This window comes from Petromyzon marinus, unplaced genomic scaffold, assembly GCF_048934315.1.
Source record: "Petromyzon marinus isolate PM22_M1 ecotype Great Lakes invasive population unplaced genomic scaffold, UKy_Petmar_22M1.pri1.0 PM_G_Scaffold_14, whole genome shotgun sequence".
Taxonomy (NCBI): Eukaryota; Metazoa; Chordata; class Hyperoartia; order Petromyzontiformes; family Petromyzontidae; genus Petromyzon; species Petromyzon marinus.
The window spans coordinates 749,259-773,107 of record NW_027422695.1 but is presented as its reverse complement, the minus strand read 5'-3'; the positions used below and the strand labels follow the sequence as shown (position 1 = coordinate 773,107).

The 23,849-nt window shown below is 46.7% G+C and overlaps 2 protein-coding genes and 1 long non-coding RNA gene across 3 annotated transcripts; all 3 read left to right on the top strand.

Moving 5' to 3' along the window:
- The first annotated feature begins 4,645 nt into the window (after window positions 1-4,645).
- LOC142910271 (E3 ubiquitin-protein ligase Mdm2-like) lies at window positions 4,646-6,135 on the top strand. Its single transcript, XM_076059972.1, has 3 exons — window positions 4,646-4,712; window positions 5,487-5,620; window positions 5,954-6,135. Exons 1-3 carry the CDS (start codon window positions 4,656-4,658, stop codon window positions 6,072-6,074), a joined length of 312 nt encoding a protein of 103 aa, XP_075916087.1. The 5' UTR covers window positions 4,646-4,655; the 3' UTR covers window positions 6,075-6,135.
- Window positions 6,136-9,943: 3,808 nt separating this feature from the next.
- Window positions 9,944-12,095, top strand: LOC142910183 (uncharacterized). The gene is made up of 3 exons (XR_012932799.1): window positions 9,944-10,127; window positions 10,860-10,983; window positions 11,948-12,095. It is a non-coding gene; the product is annotated as an uncharacterized LOC142910183 (long non-coding RNA).
- LOC142910236 (cyclin-J-like) lies at window positions 12,093-20,430 on the top strand. The gene is made up of 5 exons (XM_076059942.1): window positions 12,093-12,159; window positions 12,281-12,393; window positions 13,375-13,546; window positions 17,116-17,275; window positions 18,701-20,430. Exons 1-5 carry the CDS (start codon window positions 12,093-12,095, stop codon window positions 19,125-19,127), a joined length of 939 nt encoding a protein of 312 aa, XP_075916057.1. The 3' UTR covers window positions 19,128-20,430.
- Window positions 20,431-23,849: the final 3,419 nt, after the last annotated feature.

Genomic DNA, 23,849 nt, shown 5'->3' with positions numbered 1-23,849 from the left:
AAGATATAAGAATAGGTTTTACCCTTTTAACTGGCACAAAAACTGACACCTTTATTCAAGGCATCATGTTTGCAATAACCACAACACAAGCAGTCAAAATGCAAACAAAAAAGACAACTCTGATAATAATATGCACTGTCCTTGAATTTGATTGGTCCACACCCGAGACAGCTTTTCTTGGAGCCTAGTCTCCATTGGTGTTGGACCAGAAGACGCCAAAAGGCGTACAACTCAAAAACAGCGCACTCTCAGAGCATTGAGGGCTCGGGGTGAGCATTAACATTATGAGACCTCCTTTGTCAGAAACAAGATATAAGAATAGGTTTTACCCTTTTAACTGGCACAAAAACTGACACCTTTATTCAAGGCATCATGTTTGCAATAACCACAACACAAGCAGTCAAAATGCAAACAAAAAAGACAACTCTGATAATAATATGCACTGTCCTTGAATTTGATTGGTCCACACCCGAGACAGCTTTTCTTAGAGCCTAGTCTCCATTGGTGTTGGACCAGAAGACGCCAAAAGGCGTACAACTCAAAAACAGCGCACTCTCAGAGCATTGAGGGCTCGGGGTGAACATTAACATTATGAGACCTCCTTTGCCAGAAACAAGATATAAGAATAGGTTTTACCCATTTAACTGGCACAAAAACTGACACCTTTATTCAAGGCATCATGTTTGCAATAACCACAACACAAGCAGTCAAAATGCAAACAAAAAAGACAACCCTGATAATAATATGCACTGTCCTTGAATTTGATTGGTCCACACCCGAGACAGCTTTTCTTAGAGCCTAGTCTCCATTGGTGTTGGACCAGAAGACGCCAAAAGGCGTACAACTCAAAAACAGCGCACTCTCAGAGCATTGAGGGCTCGGGGTGAGCATTAACATTATGAGACCTCCTTTGCCAGAAACAAGATATAAGAATAGGTTTTACCCTTTTAACTGGCACAAAAACTGACACCTTTATTCAAGGCATCATGTTTGCAATAACCACAACACAAGCAGTCAAAATGCAAACAAAAAAGACAACTCTGATAATAATATGCACTGTCCTTGAATTTGATTGGTCCACACCCGAGACAGCTTTTCTTAGAGCCTAGTCTCCATTGGTGTTGGACCAGAAGACGCCAAAAGGCGTACAACTCAAAAACAGCGCACTCTCAGAGCATTGAGGGCTCGGGGTGAGCATTAACATTATGAGACCTCCTTTGCCAGAAACAAGATATAAGAATAGGTTTTACCCTTTTAACTGGCACAAAAACTGACACCTTTATTCAAGGCATCATGTTTGCAATAACCACAACACAAGCAGTCAAAATGCAAACAAAAAAGACAACTCTGATAATAATATGCACTGTCCTTGAATTTGATTGGTCCACACCCGAGACAGCTTTTCTTAGAGCCTAGTCTCCATTGGTGTTGGACCAGAAGACGCCAAAAGGCGTACAACTCAAAAACAGCGCACTCTCAGAGCATTGAGGGCTCGGGGTGAGCATTAACATTATGAGACCTCCTTTGCCAGAAACAAGATATAAGAATAGGTTTTACCCTTTTAACTGGCACAAAAACTGACACCTTTATTCAAGGCATCATGTTTGCAATAACCACAACACAAGCAGTCAAAATGCAAACAAAAAAGACAACTCTGATAATAATATGCACTGTCCTTGAATTTGATTGGTCCACACCCGAGACAGCTTTTCTTGGAGCCTAGTCTCCATTGGTGTTGGACCAGAAGACGCCAAAAGGCGTACAACTCAAAAACAGCGCACTCTCAGAGCATTGAGGGCTCGGGGTGAGCATTAACATTATGAGACCTCCTTTGTCAGAAACAAGATATAAGAATAGGTTTTACCCTTTTAACTGGCACAAAAACTGACACCTTTATTCAAGGCATCATGTTTGCAATAACCACAACACAAGCAGTCAAAATGCAAACAAAAAAGACAACTCTGATAATAATATGCATTGTCCTTGAATTTGATTGGTCCACACCCGAGACAGCTTTTCTTAGAGCCTAGTCTCCATTGGTGTTGGACCAGAAGACGCCAAAAGGCGTACAACTCAAAAACAGCGCACTCTCAGAGCATTGAGGGCTCGGGGTGAGCATTAACATTATGAGACCTCCTTTGCCAGAAACAAGATATAAGAATAGGTTTTACCCTTTTAACTGGCACAAAAACTGACACCTTTATTCAAGGCATCATGTTTGCAATAACCACAACACAAGCAGTCAAAATGCAAACAAAAAAGACAACTCTGATAATAATATGCACTGTCCTTGAATTTGATTGGTCCACACCCGAGACAGCTTTTCTTGGAGCCTAGTCTCCATTGGTGTTGGACCAGAAGACGCCAAAAGGCGTACAACTCAAAAACAGCGCACTCTCAGAGCATTGAGGGCTCGGGGTGAGCATTAACATTATGAGACCTCCTTTGTCAGAAACAAGATATAAGAATAGGTTTTACCCTTTTAACTGGCACAAAAACTGACACCTTTATTCAAGGCATCATGTTTGCAATAACCACAACACAAGCAGTCAAAATGCAAACAAAAAAGACAACTCTGATAATAATATGCACTGTCCTTGAATTTGATTGGTCCACACCCGAGACAGCTTTTCTTAGAGCCTAGTCTCCATTGGTGTTGGACCAGAAGACGCCAAAAGGCGTACAACTCAAAAACAGCGCACTCTCAGAGCATTGAGGGCTCGGGGTGAGCATTAACATTATGAGACCTCCTTTGCCAGAAACAAGATATAAGAATAGGTTTTACCCTTTGTCTCCACAGCTGCCGTGACGAGTGTCGCTGTCTTCCTGCTGTCTCCACAGCTGCTGTGACGAGTGTCGCTGTCTTCCTGCTGTCTCCACAGCTGCTGTGACGAGTGTCGCTGTCTTCCTGCTGTCTCCACAGCTGCCGTGACGAGTGTCGCTGTCTTCCTGCTGTCTCCACAGCTGCCGTGACGAGTGTCGCTGTCTTCCTGCTGTCTCCACAGCTGCTGTGACAAGTGTCGCTGTCTTCCTGCTGTCTCCACAGCTGCCGTGACGAGTGTCGCTGTCTTCCTGCTGTCTCCACAGCTGCCGTGACGAGTGTCGCTGTCTTCCTGCTGTCTCCACAGCTACCGTGACGAGTGTCGCTGTCTTCCTGCTGTCTCCACAGCTGCCGTGACGAGTGTTGCTGTCTTCCTGCTGTCTCCACAGCTGCCGTGATGAGTGCCGGTGACTTCCTGCTGTCTCCACAGCTGCGGTGACGAGTGTCGCTGTCTTCCTGCTGTCTCTACAGCTGCCGTGACGAGTGTGGCTGTCTTCCTGCGGTCTCCACAGCTGCCGTGATGAGTGTGGCTGTCTTCCTGCTGTCTCCACAGCTGCCGTGACGAGTGTCGCTGTCTTCCTGCTGTCTCCACAGCTGCCGTGACGAGTGTGGCTGTCTTCCTGCTGTCTCACAGCTACCGTGACGAGTGTCGCTGTCTTCCTGCTGTCTCCACAGCTGCCGTGACGAGTGTCGCTGTCTTCCTGCTGTCTCCACAGCTGCCGTGACGAGTGTCGCTGTCTTCCTGCTGTCTCCACAGCTGCCATGACGAGTGTCGCTATCTTCCTGCTGTCTCCACAGCTGCCGTGACGAGTGTCGCTGTCTTCCTGCTGTCTCTACAGCTGCCGTGACGAGTGTCGCTGTCTTCCTGCTGTCTCACAACTGCCGTGATGAGTGTCGCTGTCTTCCTGCTGTCTCCACAGCTGCCGTAATTAGTGCCGGTGACTCCAGGTTGTCTCTGGCCGCTGCCGTGATGAGTGCCGGTGACTCCAGGTTGTCTCTGGCCGCTGCCGTGATGAGTGCCGGTGACTCCAGGTTGTCTCTGGCCGCTGCTGGAGCTCACAGGAAAATTCTGGTGAGTCGCTTTTAGGGGGGCTCACCGGTGCTCTGTGTACTACTATACACTGTACACTACTATACACTGTACGCTATACTATACACTGTATGCTATACTATACACTGTACACTATACACTGCACACTATACACTAAACTATACACTGTACACTATACTGTACGCTATACTATACACTGTACACTATACTATACACAACTATACACTACATTACTATACACTACACAACTATACACTGTACACTATACACAACTATACACTACATTACTATACACTACACAACTATACACTGTACACTATACACAACTATACACTACAATTACTATACACTACACTACTATGTACTACATTACTATACACTACACTACTATACACTACACTATACCCTACACTACTCTAAACTACAGTACTATACGCTACTATACACTATGCACTACTATACACTACAATGTAATATACACTACTATACACTACAATCGGTCCTGGGCCTCCCCTAGGTTGACTCAAAAGAGTAGCTGGTGTAGCGGTGTGTCGTAGTAAACAAAGCCACTGGGGAGACAAAGGCGGTTCGGCGTGGTGCTGGCCACCCACCCTCTCATGTGCCACAGTGCCGGCAGCCTTAATAGGTGCTTCTCTTCGCTAACAGCACTTGCCCCTATAGCCTGCCGTGGCTACACGGGGGACCTTTGTGTCTGTGTGAGTGATGACATGTGGCTCCGTGATGCCTCTGTCCGCTGGGATGCAGCTGAAGCCGGTGCCTGCGATGCTTCGTCTGCTGCAGTCGGTCGGTGTCGAGGGCGACACATTCACGTGGGAGCAGGTGGGTCCCATCACGACCACCAACACCATCATCATCTGCGTGGCTAGGAGATGTTGACTACCTCGCCTGGTGTACAGGAGGTCGTGGGACCCACCATCATCATTATCAGGGTGGCTAGGAGATGTTGACTACCTCGCCTGGTGTACAGGAGGTCGTGGATTCTATCGCGACCCTGACACCTGCTGTATAATTTGGATTTGCAGGATTATCACAGATGGCTACGTGCGGTGCGAAAGAAGTTCAACATAGTACAGACGTTACACTCACCCACCCACTCACCCAACCACTCGTCCACCCACTCATTCATTGACCTACTCAGCCACCCACTCACCCAACCACTCACCCACTCCATTTACCCACACACTAACACTCACTCATCCAACCACTCACTCATCCACTCACTCACCCAACCACTCACTCTACTCACCCTCTAACCCATCCACTCACCCTCTAACCCATCCACTCACTGACTAGTCCATCTCTTCCGCCCATGCCACTAAATCACTGATCCACCCACCCACTCACTGATTCTCTCACTGATCCACACACCCACTCACTCACCTACTCACTCACCTACCCACCCACTCACCCACTCAATCACTCAACCACCCACTCACTCACCTACCCACCCACTCACCCACTCAATCACTCAACCACCCACTCACTAACTCATCCACTCACTCACCCACCCACCTACTCACCCACTCAGTCACCCACTCGTGTGTGTGCATGCATGCGTGTGTGTGTGCATGTGTGTGTGTACGTCCCACGTAGGCGTACCACTACGTGGGACAATACATCAAGCGGAGACAACTTTACGATGTAGAGAGGCCGTACCTGGTGAGGTGTGGCGGGGACCCCCTGGGGGAGGTGTTTGGTGTGGAGGGATTCTCACTCAGAGATCCCAGGTGAGGGAGATAGAAAGAGGGTGGAGAGAGATTTGGTGGGTGGGTGAGTGAGTGTGGGTGAGCGGATGAGTTATTTAGTGAGTGAGTGGGAGGGAGGGCGAGTGGGGGAGTGAATTATTGAGTGGGTGGGTGAGCTGTTTAGTGAGTGGGTGAGTGATTGAGTGGGTGAATATTCTTTGGTTCTTTCACTAAAGTCACGTAGATAGAAAAATTATAATTTAAAAAGTGAAATAAAAATAAACAAACACGAGAGAGAGGGGTGGAGAGAGAGAGGGGCGGTAGATAGAGCCTGCATCCAAACCCAGCCTGGATCTCCCTGTCCCTCTCTTCCAGACACTCGGTGGCAGCGCTGTTCGTGAAGTCATTCTCCATAGTGACGGCCGACAGCAGGCGAGGTGAAGTTCCCCTCCCTCCTCCTCACTCCCTCCTTCTCACTCCCTCCCCGGGTTCATAGCGCGATGTAGCGCTAACTACAATACCGCTACCCATATACAGTCATACACTCACTCACACACTCACACACACTCACACATTCACTCACATACACACACACATTCACTCACTCACACTCACATATTCACTCACTCACACACTCACACACACTCACACATTCACTCACTCACACACACACTCACTCACACACACTCACACACTCACACACACTCACACATTCATTCACTCACACACACACACACTCACACACTCACACACACTCACACATTCACTCACTCACATAATCTCTTCTTTTTCTTCCCCTTCAGCTGGTGTCAATGTCACCACCACCTCCACCACCTCCACCACAGCCGGTGGTGTTGGTGTGGGTGGTGGTGGTGGTGGTGTGGGTGGTGGTGGTGGTGGTGATGGTGGTGGTGTGGGTGGTGGTGTTGGTGTGGGTGGTGGTGTGGCTGGTGGTGGTTGTGATGGTGATGGTGTAGGTGGTGGTGTGGGTGGTGGTGGTGATAGTGGTGGTGTAGGTGGTGGTGTTGGTGTGGGTGGTGGTGGTGTTGGTGTGGGTGGTGCTGGTGGTGTGGGTGGTGGTGGTGTGGTTGGTGGTGTTGGTGTGGGTGGTGGTGCTGGTGGTTTTGGTGATGGTGGTGTTGGTGTGGGTGGTGTTGGTGGTGTGGGTGGTGCTGATGGTGTTGTCGTGGGTGAGTGCGTGGTGTGCCGGAGTGAGCCGCATAGCTGCACGTTAGTTCACGGGACAGCGGCCACCTTGCCACGTGCCGCCGCTGCGCCTTGGAGCTGCAGCAGCGTGGCATGGCCTGCCCACTCTGCCGCAGGGAGATCCACTCTGTGGTGCACACGTTCCTGTCCTGACACGACACACACACACAGACAGACACACAACAACAACAACAACCGCCATTCGCCACTAAGTGGCGGTGACGTCACCACGACGCTTGTGCCAAGCTATGTGCACCCTGAGGCCACGTGAAGTGTCGAACACCCGCTGGCAGGAGGTCACGGGGCAGACCCAGGTGCCACGGGTCGACTGACTGAGATCACTGGCTGATGCACCACCTGTGCCCCCTACTGTGCCAACCTGCTGTGCTTTAGCCACCCGGCGCTCCGCTCGTTGTTCTGAGCGTCGCTCCTCCGCCCTCCGTTGTTGTTGGAGGGCAACTACCTCCAACTGCCCAGTAGCATCCTTCACGAGCCTCCACAGAAGCCGATCTTGACACCGCTGGTACCAGTCATCGGCAAGTCCACTCAGCTCCACGTCCTCCTGTACCACATCACTCCATCTCTTCTCTAGCCTGTGCCGCGCCCGCTTAGCCCCCTCGATCCGGCCGAACAAAAGCTGTTTTGGCATGCGGTGGCTGGGCATGCGGGCTACATGACCCAGCCTTGCCCGCCGGAGGAGCTCACCGATGGGACCTTGTCCAGATCTTTCAAGGATTTGTGAGCTCCTCACACAATCCAGTCTGGTTAAACCCAGGATGGATTGTAGGCAGGCCAGCCTAAATGTTTCTAACCGGCGAAGATGTTCCATTAGGGGGGGTCCACGTTTCGCAAGCGTAGAGAAGGGAGGGAATGACCGTGGCCGAGAAGACCTGAAGCTTAGTGCGGAGCGACAGACCAGGTAGCTTCCACACAGTGTTACGCAACTGATGAAAAGATATTGCCGCGATGCTGAATAATCCTTGCCAGGACCTTTCCCGGCACACTGAGGAGTGAGATGCCCCTGTAGTTGTTACAGTCTGTGCGGTCCCCCTTCTTAAAAAGGGGGACCACCAGGGCATCCTTCCAATCCTGCGGAACCCGTCCAGTGGTCCAGACCGTTATGATGTCATATAGGGCAGTCTGTGCACAAATGCCACCCTCAGCATTTCGCTTGGGAGATCATCTCTGCCCGCTGCCTTTCCTGGTCTCAGACTCCGGATCGCCTTCAGTACTTCCTCAACAGATGGCACCTCAGCCAGCCACTCACAGGGGGTGACTTCTTCCAATATTTGAGGCACCGCAGCCACAGCAGGGTCATCCTCACTTTGTGCAACGATGTTTTCCTGGCTGAGGGATTTTCCCTCCCCCAGGACCTCACAGAAATGCTCAGCAAATCTGCAAACCTGTTCCTGGGGGTCGGAGATTGGATCACCGTTTTTTCCCCTGATGGTAATAGTAAACAGACACACACACACAGACACACACACAGACACACACACACAGACACACACACAGACACACAGACACGCACAACAATAACAACAACCGCCATTCACCACTCAGTGGCAGTAATGTCACCACGACGCTTGTGCCAGGCTATGTGCACCTTGAGGCCACGTGAAGTGTTGACCGACCACTGGCAGGAGGCCACGGGGCAGACCCAGGTGCCACGGGTCGACTGACTGAGATGATATACACACACAGAGACACACAGACAGATACACACAGACACAGATACACACAGACACACACAGACACACACAGACACAGATACACACACAGAGAGACAGATACACAGAGAGCGTTTGTTAATGTATGTCTCATTAAGGACAATTTAATGTTCATATTTTTACCTCAGAATGTAAAAAAAATGTTCCTCAATGTTCAAAATATTTTTTGTTTACCTCAGAATATTTATAAAAAATACTAATGTTATTTTTTTTACCTCAGAATGTAAAAAAGATTTGTTTTTACCTCACAATATAAAAAAATTGTTTACCTCAATGTAGAAATTCTATTCTTTTACCTCAATCATACTCTTGAATGCGTTTATTGCCGTTTAATATATTAAACTTTTGCACATTTTACCTCATCGTTTCCTGTCATCACTTTACGAGTTCACCGTGTGTGCACTGTGTGTGTGGGGAGCGTTGGTGCGCCAAAGCAAACCCCTCCAGTGAAGGCCCCCCGTGTGGCCTCTAACAGACTGTAGGGGCAAGTGTCTCTTAGCAGCTCGCAGCAGCTGCGAGCACCGTCACGACAAAATTATCTTACATCCACGTTCACCCTCTGTGAATATTCACACGCACGTGGGAGACGCGCTAACCCATCCCTAGCGATCCGAGCGGTGCGTCTTAAGAGTGCGAGGATTATTCTCCTGGCCGCTCTAACACCGTTGCCACGTGACGAGCGACCTGACGGAGCTGCTTTCACTTGGTGCAGGGCAGGCCGCTCGCGTGGACCAAGATTGGCACAGCAACTCAGTGGGGGGCCCCCTTACACCCTGGTGGCAATACACTTAGTTTAGTTTTACTTAGGTCTCTGTTAGTGTGGGTCTCTGTGGGTATCTGTGTGGGTCTCTATGGGTCTCTGTGGGTCTCTGTGGGTATGGGTCTCTGTGGGTCTGTGTGGGTCTCTATGAGTATGGGTCTGTGGGTCTATGTGAGTGTGGGTGTCTGTGGGTCTCTGTGAGTCTATGTGGGTCTCTATGAGTCTCTGTGGGTCTCTATGAGTATGGGTCTCTATGAGTCTGTGAGTCTGTGTGGGTCTCTATGAGTCTCTATGGGTCTGTGTGGGTCTCTATGAGTATGGGTCTCTGTGAGTATGGGTCTCTGTGGGTCTCTATGAGTCTCTGTGGGTCTCTGTGAGTATGGGTCTCTATGAGTCTGTGTGGGTCTCTGTGGGTCTCTATGAGTCTCTATGGGTCTGTGTGGGTCTCTATGAGTATGGGTCTCTGTGAGTATGGGTCTCTGTGGGTCTCTATGGGTCTGTGTGGGTCTTTCCCTCCCCCCCCCCTTTATCCCCTGGCCGTCGCCTCCCCCTCGGGTGTCGGCCACGCCCACACCTCATCCAATCAGGAGTCTCTGGCTCACGGATGACGCGTCACCTCCAGCTTCCGGCGCTCAGCAGCACTTCCGGGGCGTGTAGAGTCCTGGGAGTCGGCGGCTGCGTCACGTGACCACTCCCACGTGGCTGCGTGCTGCCCGCTCCGTCCGTAGTTACCGTGAAAGACTTGAGACTTGCTGTATTTAGACTATATCGTGACATATTGAGGCGTTAAAACTATCACGGTTTGTTACTTGAACGATTTCCCTTCCCGCCGTGTAATAATGGGCAGTGTTTGGTAAGACTGTTGTTTTGTTTTTCATCATAACGGGACACATTTTTTACATTATTCCACATGCATAGCGGGGGGTAGGGTGTGAGCTTGAGACGTTTGGAAGCCGGTTTAGCATGAGCACTTTAAGATTTCGTCAATAATGTAATCGGTCTTGCTCAAGCAAATACATTATGAAATTTGCACACGTGTCAATAACGATTGAATTTTTTTACACGTGGAAAAATGTGTTCTATTTTTTTGCAAAAAATTGCAAATGCAGTTTATTTTCCAAGTGTTGTGAAAGCCTTTATTCTTAATGCTCTGTTGAGCACGAAGTGCCCGTGGGTATAACCTGTGGTAATCCCCATATATACAAAAGGCAAAGTTGTGAATGTGTGTGTTGTCTGTACTTCTCCACATGCAACAAACTGGAAATTTGCCATGTGGGTACTTTCCAGGCTGTACACCATGCAAACATTATACAAATACACCTTTGTATTTTTTTAGGGGGGGGGGGCTCAATAATGCATTTTATTTTTTGCACGGCAAGTGAGCTGTGACGTCAAATCTGTCACGTGACCACTTGTGTGCACCCAGCACGTGCCTGTCCAAGTAATAAACTCCACTCGTTAACACTTGTGTGCACCCAGCACGTGCCTGTCCAAGTAATAAACTCCACTCGTGAACACTTGTGTGTACCCAGCACATGCCTGTCCAAGTAATAAACTCCACTCGTGAACACTTGTGTGCACCCAGCACGTGCCTGCCCAAGTAATAAACTCCTGAGCACGAGGCGCGAGCGACTAACCAAGACATGGACAGAAGAGAGTGGTGGCAAGGCGAGTTGGCAGACGACATCTACCGCGTCCTTCGAGAGAAGGTATCCGCCTCTCTCGTCAATAGGCCTCCTACACGCAGACGCGAATCCTACGAACTGATTTACACGGCACGTACGTTTGAGTGCTCGACTCGCAGTGAGTGGGTTGCAAGTTCAATCCTGGCCAGCGGATCAACCCAGCCCCCTATCTCTCCGGGGACTATAACATGAGCAATACGGTTCGAAGAATAAAAGTGGCTGTGCTTTGGAGCTACGGATCTCCACACCTCGTGGTTTTGTTTCATCATAGGCTGAGGACTATTCTTAGCTCTTTCGGTAAAGTCACGTTGAAGGGAAACAATAAAATAATAATATATATAAAACAATAAAAAATTATCACGACATTTCAACCATAACACAAACAGTCGTCATCAGGTGTGTCGGTTTGCATAAAGTTATCTATTTTAAAACGATTTATTTATTTATAAAAACGTCAGCGCCACGCGCAGCGATTTGGCAGTTTATTTAGAAGGACTAGTCCATCTATGTTCTGAAAAGAGGAGGGGGGAGACGAAAAATTAATGTATGCTGTCTGAAAGCCACTGTAAGCGTGAACAATCAATTAAGACCTGAAATGGTTTATCAAATCTTTCCAATGATTGCTAAGCCAGAATCCATCTTCTCGGTTGAAATTGTCTCTGTGCTTGTATATGTGGATAACCTCATGAACGAATCTCTCATGGTAGCCAGATGGCTTACAAAGGCTGAGAACTACCGAATTAGTTCTTCGCCATCTTTCACTCGCTTGAAAAGGGAGACAATTTTGGCCCGTGGCTTTTGTCACTCTTGGTTTGCGTGACGGCGAAAGTTAAATGCTGTGGCCCACCGTAACCGGGCACGTCGCCTCCTTCGACCCCCAGAATAATCTATTATCGTTTCAAAACACCTCTTGACCTCTTGACCCAACTCCACAGCGTCCCAACTGCCCTACCAAACCCCGCGTCCTCTTTTTGTTTTTCCCTCACAGGAGCTGTCGCTGCCTCGGTTTTGCGCTACACTCGCCCCAGCTGCACCTCCGTCGCCACTTCGTCGACCTCCTGGCAACGCTGAGCGAGCACCTGCAGCTGAGTGTGGCCACGCACCACCTGGCCATCGCGATGTTAGACGTGTTCATGGACCGCCACAACATCACCGTCCTCTGCCTCTACACCTGCTCAATCTGCTACCTCATTATAGCAGGTCGGTCAATCGCTCACGTGCCCACCCACCCACCCGATCACCCGATCACTCGCTCATTTCTCGCTCGTACGCTTGGTCGCTTGCTCACCATCGGCATGCGTGTCCCTGACACCCTGCGCAGCCAAGTTCGAGGAGATGGATGAGCAGGTGCCGCGACTGGACTGGGTGAACCGGCTGGAGGTGATGACCAAGCAAGGGCTAAGTCTGTCCAAGGAGGAATTGCAGCAGACGGAGGTAGCTGCATGCCCCTATTAATTCAGCATGCAATGTTTCACCCCAGAACCGTTCCGTGCATTGTCATGATTCAAGGTCACGATTTGATTCAAGAAACCAATTGTTTCGTCTTGTTACTTTACAATCTTACTCTGTGGGTCTGTCGGTAAAGTCACGTAGATGGAAAAATAATTTTAAAAAATCACGACGTTTCGATGGCAACACAAGCAGTTGTCCTCAGGTGATTGCTTGTGTTGCGATCGAAACGTCAAAGACCCAAAGAGTATGAACACATCATCTCTGTTTCATGCCAACTAATTATTCTGTAAACAATTTGAATGTACAGCCCGAATTTGAATATAGAAGCGTGTCTTCTTACTAGATAACAGGAAGGCAAAAGCTGCAGAATAACATTACCACAGCAGACCTGACGAATGAACGTGGAGTGGTGCAGGAAATTCTCCCTTCCTATGGTGGGGCTCAGTCTCTCCGTAAAACAATCACCCCGTGACGATTTGCTTGTGTTGCGATCGAAACATCGTGATATTTTTTGTTAATTTTTCAATCTACGTGGCTTTACCGAAAGACCCAAAAGAATATGATCGTCTTCTTTGGTTCTTTCGGTAAAGTCACGTAGAATGAGAATAAAATAATCACTTGATGAAATAAATAACACAATAATGAGAATATTATTGTGTTATTTTATCAATGTATTATTTTATTCTCATTCTACGTGGTGACTTTACCGAAAGAACCAAAGAAGATGAATCCTTGCAGTCACGAAAGCTTTAAATCGAAATTTAATATGATGGTCATTGCATTTACCCGTGCAGACGAAGGGCCGAGTTGACTCCTTGACCAGACATTTGAACTGTTTTGCGAGCCACGCACCAAATAAACCCTCCAGGCAACACGCAGCAGCGTGGCGGACTGAATGCTTCACGGAGTGGTGGCAGCTGTGCCGTGCCAGCCCACTCTCCCATCTGCCTCCCCCCTGCACAGTTCCTGCTGCTGTGTACACTCGACTGGAACCTGTGCACGCCCACAGCGGCGCACTTCGTGAACTACTTCCTGTGGCTGTCGCGGCGTGAGGACGCCCCGGCTGGAGGCTCGTCCTACCGGCATGCGTACACGACCAAGTACACGGCCCACTTCCTTCAGCTCGCCCTGCAAGGTGCTCGCAGAGCTGTAGAGGAGCGCTTCGTAGGCAACGCTAAGGTGACCAGCGAAGAAGGGACAGTGCCTGAAACGTCACCGAATATATATATATTTTTTCCAACGTCGGAATGTTGATATTCTTAGCTCTTTCGGTAAAGTCACGTTGAAGGGAAACAATAAAATAATAAAATATATATAAAACAATAAAAAATCTCACGACGTTTCGACCATAACACAAACGGTCGTCATCAGGTGTGTCGGTTTGCATTAATTAATTTATTTTATAACGGGGTATTTAAAAAAACGTCAGCGCCACGCGCAGCGATTTGGCAGTTTATTTAGAAGGACGAGTCCATCTATGTTCTGAAAAGAGGAGGGGGGAGACGAAAAATTAATGTATGCTGTCTGAAAGCTACCGTAAGCGTGAACATGTCTTAATTGATTGTTCACGCTTACGGTGGCTTTCAGACAACATACATTAATGTTTCGTCTCCCCCCTCCTCTTTTCAGAACATAGATGGACTCGTCCTTCTAAACAAACTGCCAAATCGCTGCCCGTAGTGCTAACGTTTTTATAAATAAATAAATAAACACACACAAACACCTATTCTTAGTTTTTTCGGTAAAGTCACGTTGAAGAGAAACAACAAAATAATAAAATATATAAAACAATAAAAAAATTCTCACGACGTTTCGACCATAACTCAAACGGTCATCTTCAGGTGTGTTGGTTTGCATAAATTTATTTTTAAACGGCGCATTTATTTATTTATAAAAAACGTTAGCGTCACGCGCAGCGATTTGGCAGTTTACCCAGGACTAGTCCATCTATATTTTGAAAAGAGGAGGGGGGAGACGAAATTTTTTATAATGTATGCTGTCTGAAAGCCAATGTAAGCGTGAACAATCAATTAAGAACTGAAATGGTTTATCAAATATTTCCAATGATTGCTAAGATAGAATCCATCTTCTCGGTTGAAATTGTCTCTGTGCTTGTATATGTGGATAGCCTCATGAACGAATCTCTCATGGAAGCCAGATGGCTTACAAAGAACCTCTGTCTCGGAAAAGTCAATGGCATGTGAGCCTACTGAATTAGAACAATGATCTGCTACGGCCGAGGTGTTGGTCCTACCGTGTTTAAGGTCTGCTTTGTGTTCACGAATGCGGTCCGAGACATGGCGTTTGGTTTCTCCAATGTAACTACTACCACAGAGGCAACTTAGTTTGTAGACACCAGGGTATTGTATGTCCGGAATCACATCTTTTACAGACGGAACCAGATCACGGATTTTATGTAATGTGTTGAAACGGACCTGGATCTTGTGTTTATTCAAGATTTTGGAGATCTTTTTTGTGATCCCAGCAATGTAGGGTAAAGTGATGGTTTTGAAAGGCTCCTCAAGAGGGTTCTTCTTCATGGTTTGAGTGATACCATTGGAATCATTGAAGACTTGGTTCATCAAGGACTAAACACTGAGGTACCCCCCCTGGTGAGACACTGTTTAACCAATACATACTTCACTTGGAATGGAACTTTCTACAAACAAACTGAGGGCACCCCAATGGGCTCCCCCCTTTCTCCAGTTATAGCTAACATTTTCATGCAGAAATTTGAGACTGACGCCATCCAGACTGCCACTCTGCGCCCAACCTTATGGAAGAGGTACGTGGATGACACTTTTCTCATCTGGCCACATGGCCGGCCTGCTCTAGACCAATTCTTCGACCACATCAATTCCATACACCCAGCCATCAGATTTACCATGGAAGTCGAAATAGATGGCAAGATACCTTTTTTGGATGTCCTAATTAAAAAGAGACCTGATGGTTCAATGAGCCACTCTGTCTACAGGAAAGCTACCCATACGGATGCTTATCTGAAACCGGATTCCCACCACCATCCATCACAGAAGAATTCTCTCATCAAGACTCTGTATCATAGAGCCCAATGCATATCCGACCAGGAACACATAAGCAGTGAACTCAAGCACGTACACCAAGCTCTTAGGGCTAATGGTTACTCCGACTATACAATCCGCAAAGCTATCACTCAAACCATGAAGAAGAACCTTCTTGAGGAGCCTTTCAAAACCATCACTTTACCCTACATTGCTGGGATCACAAAAAAGATCTCCAAAATCTTGAATAAACACAAGATCCAGGTCCGTTTCAACACATTACATAATATCCGTGATCTGGTTCCGTCTGTAAAAAATATAATTCCGGACATACAATACCCTGGTGTCTACAAACTAAGTTGCCTCTGTGGTAGTAGTTACATTTGAGAAACCAAACGCCATGTCTCGGACCGAATTCGTGAACACAAAGCAGACCTTAAACACGGTAGGACCAACACCTCGGCCGTAGCAGATCATTGTTCTAATTCAGTAGGCTCACATGCCATTGACTTTTCCAAGACAGAGGTTCTTTGTAAGCCATCTGGCTTCCATGAGAGATTCGTTCATGAGGCTATCCACATATACAAGCACAGAGACAATTTCAACCGAGAAGATGGATTCTATCTTAGCAATCATTGGAAATATTTGATAAACCATTTCAGTTCTTAATTGATTGTTCACGCTTACATTGGCTTTCAGACAGCATACATTATAAAAAATTTCGTCTCCCCCCTCCTCTTTTCAAAATATAGATGGACTAGTTCTGAGTAAACTGCCAAATCGCTGCGCGTGACGCTAACGTTTTTTTCTAAATAAATAAATGCGCCGTTTAAAAATAAATTTATGCAAACCAACACACCTGAAGATGACCGTTTGAGTTATGGTCGAAACGTCGTGAGAATTTTTTATTGTTATATATATTTTATTATTTTGTTGTTTCTCTTCAACGTGACTTTACCGAAAAAACTGAGAATATGAATTACTGCAGTCACGAAAGCTTTAAATAAAAACACACAAACACCGTTAAATAAATAAATAAATGCAAACCTCCACTTCTTTCAAATGTTTCTTGCCGTTGCTTTTCACACCTGATGATGACCGTTTGTGTTATGGTCGAAACGTCGTGAGAATTTTTATTGTTTTATATATATTTTATTATTTTATTGTTTTCCTTCAACGTGGTGACTTTACCGAAAGAGCTAAGAATATTAATTACTGCAGTCACGAAAGCTTTAAATCAAAATTTTAGTCGGAATGTTTGTTCAAATGTTCAGGGTGCCGTTGGCCCAACGTTCCTCGTTCACTGGGTGCTTGTGCGTTTAAGCGTCTGTGTGTGTGCCTGCCTGTCATTCCTGTGTGCAGGGTAGAGGTGGCATAGCGGTTAGCGCTACGCTGCAGCTACGACCCTGGACACCCTGCTGGTCCAATGCCCGCTCACGGCTATCACCAGTGACGATTATCTGAACCGGTCCTGGGCCTCCCCTAGGTCGACTCGGCCTCAAATGAGTAACTCAATGCGGTGTGTAAACATCGCTAGCACTGGGGAGACAAAGGTGGCCGGGCGTGGTGCTGGCCACCCACCCCCTCGTGTGCCGTGCCGGCCTTCATAGGTGCTCGCTAACAGCACTTGCCCCAACAGTCTGTTAAGGCTAAACGGAGGGTTTTTGTCTTTGTGTGTATGCAGACCACGTATTCCTGAGTTTCCGTCCATCCGTGGTGGCGGCTGCAAGCATAGCATTGGCCCGTATAGAAGTGAAGCTGCCCTCTGCGTGGACTCTGTACATGCAACACTTCACTGGCCTTGCCTGGGAGATGATCCTGCCGTGCGCGGAGCAGCTGATTTGGTGATTTGCACGACAAAACAACACAAAGCTCTCCTAAGTGACCGTTTAAGAGACCTATTAAGGCTGAGTTGTGGCTCACGAGGCAGCAACGTGCTCTTTTCTCTCCACAATTTATGTTTACAAACCAATACCGGTTACCCGTTAAAGCCGAATTTACCCAAGGGAAATTGAATACAGGTTATGCGTCGCTGCCCGAACCATCACTGCGGCCCAAAACCATCACTGCTTTAAGATTAACTGTTAGTCAAAGTGAAAGTGGTCTCCCAGGTCAAATGAGCAATGTCGGTGGGACCGAGGTAGTCGTGTCAATCCAACATTCACACGGTGGAGGCCAGTGTCTCCAGAGGACAAATACTGTTGTCAAGTTGGCATGACGAGAGACTACTAAAAAAAAACACAACGAGTATGCCATTGTGCAACAGATGGCAAATATTTTAAACAATATCCATGACGACTAAATGAAGCTGATATGTGGATTCCTGTGCGTGCGAATTTCACGTCCTAGTCCATCACGGATGCCCTGAGACTCGGTGAGGCGCTCCAGCATTACCCATGGTGCCTTGTGACTCATTGGTAGATGGGCCCTTATGGTTGAGGTTTCTCATCACCTTGCTGAATTAAATAAGCAGATGAACGCTAAACGATTAGACATTCCTCTGGTGCTGTTGCTGGCTTCTTAGTATTTTGGGCCTGTGCTTAGCAACCGTTATTTAAACATAACAACATTAAGTTGCACACTCTTAATTTTTAGAGATTGGAGAGTATGGTTTTCAGATTTTGCCCCAGGGTTGTTTCCACTTATGTTATATTGAGGACAAACTACTACAAACGACAGTACTATGCAGTGGTGTTAATTACTGCAGTACATCCTAGATGTTTTTATTGATGTTAAATTATTATATTGCTGTCAAGGGCACGGTGTGATATTGGGTTCAAGGATCACAAGATGGGTGTGAACCTAACATTATTAGACCCACATGCATGGACCTGTGTGTGTCAAGATGGGCTTGAACCTAACATGATTAGACACACAGGCATGGACCTGTGTGTGTCAAGATGGGCTTGAACCTAACATGATTAGACCCACAGGCATGGACCTGTGTGTGTCAAGATGGGCTTGAACCTAACATGATTAGACACACAGGCATGGACCTGTGTGTCTCAAGATGGGCTTGAACCTAACATGATTAGACCCACAGGCATGGACCTGTGTGTGTCAAGATGGGCTTGAAGCTAACATGATTAGACCCACAGGCATGGACCTGTGTGTGTCAAGATGGGCTTGAACCTAACATGATGAGACACATAGGCATGGACCTGTGTGTGTCAAGATGGGCTTGAACCTAACATGATTAGACACACACAGGCATGGACCTGTGTGTCTGTTCTAACTCTACGTCCTCCCCCTGTGTTCGAACTCTTCAGTAAATACAACTTCAACAGGAAGCAGGTCATGGAGCTTCAGGAAAATTCTGCTGTCCACTCTGAGCAGCCCTCCCACTCAGCCTCAGCCATACCACGTGTGCCTCTTCACCAGTCAACTCTACAGCAGCAGCAGCAGCCACAGCCACTACAGCAGCAGCAGCAACAGCAGCAGCCACAGCAGCAGCAACAGCAGCAGCAGCAGCCACAACAACAGCAGCAGCCACAGCAGCAGCAGCAACAGCAGCAGCAACAGCAGCAGCAACAGCAGCAACAACAGCAGCAGCAGCAACAGCAGCAACAGCAGCAGCCACAGCAGCAGCCACAGCAGCAGCAACAACAGCAACAAATGATGCAGCAGCAGCAACTGCAGCAGCAGCAGAAACCACAGCAGCAGCAGCCACAACAACAACAGCAGCAGGAGCAATAGCAGCAGGAGGAGCAGCAGCAGCCACAGCAGCAGCCACAGCAACAGCCACAGTAGCTGCAGCAGCAGCCACAGCAACAACAACAACAGCAGCAGCAACAGCAGCAGCCACAGCAGCAGCAGCCACAGCAGCAGCAGCAACAACAGCAGCAGGAGGAGCAGCATCTGGTGCCCAAGTCGGTGCAGACGCCACCTGTGGAGGTGGGTCAGGAGATGGAGTCGTCGTCGCCGCCGCTGCCGCCGCCGTTCAGCAACATTTGGGATGACCACGTTTTGGCCGCGCAAGCCGCGTGTCAGCAGGAACCTGGCCATCGAGCCGCACAACAGATAGATCGGCAGGCTGTGCGGCGATTGCTGTTGCGTTTTCGGCAGGGCACCGATTTCAGGAATGCAGAACACGGAGCGAGTTGTCGGTCAAAGCTCAGCTCGTCAGAGCTTTGGTCGGCAAGCTGGGGGGGTGGGGGGTGTTCAAGGAGGCTGTAGATCCATACTCTTTGGTTCTATTGGGTAAAGTCACGTAGGTAAAAAATAAAATAACAAAAATCACGACGTTTCGGCCACAACACAAGCGGCCTTCATCAGGTGAAGGGACGAGACTGTCTGGAGGACAGCGCTGGAGTGAGCTGTAGATTACCGGCAACGAAAGCGTCACAGAATCTTCGCGACGATTGCAAATTTAAATTAATGAGGCGTCGTGCCGCACACAATCCCGCGACATCGCAAACCGACTTCCGCTGGTCAAGAGGCCAGCCGAACGCCGACAAATAGTGGGTCGGCCTGCAGTTAAAAGCCACGCTGTTCGGGCCCGGCTCCACTCTGGCCATTTTATGTTTGGCCATGAATTCAAATGGCCAAAGAGACATAGTAAGAAAATGTCATCAAGCCTAAGTGAGCATTGGTTGATGCTTATTTTCACGGGAGTTTCTCAGCCAATGAAGGTATTTTTTAAGGACATGTCTGCGAAGTGATCGTTGCCGTTCCACAAAGCGGCACTTACTGCGTCAATCCCGGCGGAATAATTGGTCGCGAAAGCTTCCGTGTTAAACTGGAATAATTGCAGAATCTACCTCTTGTGTGGGAATTGAACTGGCGACTATCTGGTTATAGGTTGGACACTTTTATCACTGCGCTACACTGAACAACATTACCAAATACACTGAACATAATGTGCCATCTGTTTAGCCATTAAAATAAAAAATAACCATGCGTGGAATTTGTACCAATCTCATGTCTCTGTTTCGGGGCATAGTGTTAGCCCAAAGCCACCCAGACATTTCCATTAAACAGTGCGAACTGTGTCTGCTACTTGTTTTTTATATATTGCGACCTTATCACTTATGCACCTCTCAGAAAGAACGTGTATTCATGAAATTACGTGTAATTATAGGGATGGCAAAGTCGGTTTCGAAGTTTTCTGCATCAACATGTGAAAGATGCTGCTACGGACAGGTGTATTGCTGTAATTTCATTGTGGATAATTATGTACACTTTAAATGGGCACATTTAATCCTGTGTGTGACTGGGTGACAGCATTTATATTCAGAATTATCTCTTGCATGTGAGACAAGGGAATCATTAATTGTTTTAGACTATTAATTTAGAAAAAAATATGTTACTGATAAAACTGTCTTCCTGCTCAAACGATCATGGCAAGATATTCGTATTTGTGGCCCTGATCCAGTGTTGGTAATTCCTTTAATATCACCAACAAAGAGTATTTAAACCTGTAATTGACGAAAAAATCCGATCATAACAGCGCAGGTTGTAAAATCATGTTTTACTTGCAAATAAACGGTTTCTTCTTAAGCAGTGCATTGTGGTTCTCTTACCTTTGGTCACTGTCAAAATAAATCAGAGCAAATCTGACCGACTGCTGTCAGGTAGCACCAATACAGAGATGGGTAACTCTAGGCCCATGTAGTCATTGATCAGACTCATCAGTGTGGTATCACCACCAATACAGAGATGGGTAACTCTAGGCCCATTTAGTCATTGATCAGACTCATCAGTGTGGTATCACCACCAATACAAAGATGGGTAACTCTAGGCCCATGTAGTCATTGATCAGACTCATCAGTGTGGTATCACCACCAATACAAAGATGGATAACTCTAGGTCCATGTAGTCATTGATCAGACTCATCGGTGTGGTATCATCACCAATACAGAGATGGGTAACTCTAGGCCCATTTAGTCATTGATCAGACTCATCAGTGTGGTATCACCAATACAGAGATGGGTAATTTATAATAAAGGTTTTTGGGTTAGATCGCGTTTATTTATAAATGTGTCGTAACCCTCCACCACCCGACATGGCCAATCAGCAAAAAAAGTGTCACGTTGACAAAAAGACAAATAGTTCACTACTTTAGCCCACCGGTGTGTTGAAGAGTGAATCCACATTTACAGTTTGAGTACGACGTTTCGCTGGTAAATACATCCAGCAATCATCGGGCAATTCGCCAGAATGGTAAAGCCCTCGCTTGCTCCCGGTTTTATATAGAGCAGCAGGGTGACGTCATCACTTAACTCATATCAGGTGCAGTGATTAGAGGCGGAGGGGGGGTATTGTAATTATATAATCGATTGATAATCAGTCAATGGTTATGATTAGTAATGAGTTGTAGATTAGTAATTCTTTAAATCAAAATGTAATGTGTATTATTTAATAATACGCTTCCAGGCCGCACTAAGCCTGTAGCTGTCAGAGCGATTAAAGTTATTCTTGTTCCTCTCAATTTCAATGGATTCTCTAATTAGTCTTTGCCAGTAATAATTCGTTTTACACACCACTGCAACATTGTCAAAATCAATTGAGTGTCCTTGTTGACAAGCATGTTCTGCCACTGCTGACAGTTCTGTTTGAGATAATTTAATATTTATCTGATGTTCTTTTAGTCTTACGCTGATGTTACGTCCCGTCTGTCCAATGTAGCAGCTGCCACATAAACAATTAATCCGATATACACCTTCTGTTGATAATTTAGGTAATGCGTCTTTAGTACAAGATACTAGTTTTTAAATTTTGTGTACTGTACCAAATCTTACTGTAATGTTTTGCTTTTGCAAAACACGGGCTAATTTGTCAGTTACTCCTGAGATATATGGAATTTTTATTGTTTTAACAATCTGGTCGCTTTCAGCAGTATTGCTTTGCGATCGTGATTTGGCATTCAGTGCTCTGTTAATTTGAGCATTATTGTAGCCATTCTGTCGTAGTGCGTCTTTAACGTGTTTAATCTCTCTCACTAGACTCTCACCATCTGACACTGTTTTAGCCCAATGTATGAGCGTCTTGATAAGAGAGGATTTCTGAGCTGGATGATGATGTGATTCTGCATTCAGATAGGTATCAGTGTGCGTTTGCTTTCTGTAAACGCTGTGTTATTTTACCGTTTAGGCCATGTCCAAGCAAAATATCTAGGAATGGGAGTGTGTTATTCACCTCCATTTCCATGGTGAACTGGATGGCCGGGTTTTGTGCATTGAGATGATTTAGAAAATCATTAAGTGTATCTTTACCATGTGGCCAGACAACCAGTGTCATCCACATATCTAAACCAAAAGGATGGTTTCAATGTGCTCGAGGCAAGTGCTCTTATTTCAAAGTTTTCCATGTACAAATTTGGTATAGCAGGGGATAAAGGAGAACCCATTGCTGCTCCTTCTTTTTGTTTAAAGAAATCCCCTCTCCATAAGAAATAAGTGTTATTTAAACAATGGCCATCAAGTTTCGGAATATCTTTTGGTAAACCGGTATTCTTTACTAGTGTATCAAGTAATTTAAGCGATTCGTCCACTGGAACCTTAGTGAACAGAGAAATCACATCGGAGTAAGTTTAATATCTTTAATCACATTCACAAGATGTTCTGAATTTTGGTCGCGAAAGCCTATGTGTTAAACTAAACAGAGATGGGTAACTCTAGGCCCATGTCATTGATCAGACTCATCAGTGTGGTATCATCACCAATACAGAGATGGGTAACTCTAGGCCCATGTAGTCATTGATCAGACTCCATCAGTGTGGTATCATCACCAATACAGAGATGGGTAACTCTAGGCCCATTTAGTAATTGATCAGACTCATCAGTGTGGTATCATCACCAATACAGAGATGGGTAACTCTAGGCCCATGTAGTCATTGATCAGACTCATCAGTGTGGTATCACCACCAATACAGAGATGGATAACTCTAGGCCCATGTAGTCATTAATCAGACTCATGAGTGTGGTATCACCACCAATACAGAGATGGGTAACTCTAGGCCCATTTAGTCATTGATCAGACTCATCAGTGTGGTATCATCACCAATACAGAGATGGGTAACTCTAGGCCCATTTAGTGATTGATCAGACTCATCAGTGTGGTATCATCACCAATACAGAGATGGGTAACTCTAGGCCCATGTAGTCATTGATCAGACTCATCAGTGTGGTATCATCACCAATACAGAGATGGGTAACTCTAGGCCCATTTAGTCATTGATCAGACTCATCAGTGTGGTATCATCACCAATGCTCACTGCAGTGAAGACTGCCTCTGACAAGCCGCACATGTAGAGTTACCACTTTCACACCGCGGGGTCAATTAGCTGGGCTAATTCAAAGCTGCTTGAGAAAAATACAATACAAACTCAGCGTCTGATGTCACACTACTGCTAAGGCAAGATGAGCCCATCAATAGTAACACTGTGTGTCTGTGTACACCTATGTTAACCACGCTGTG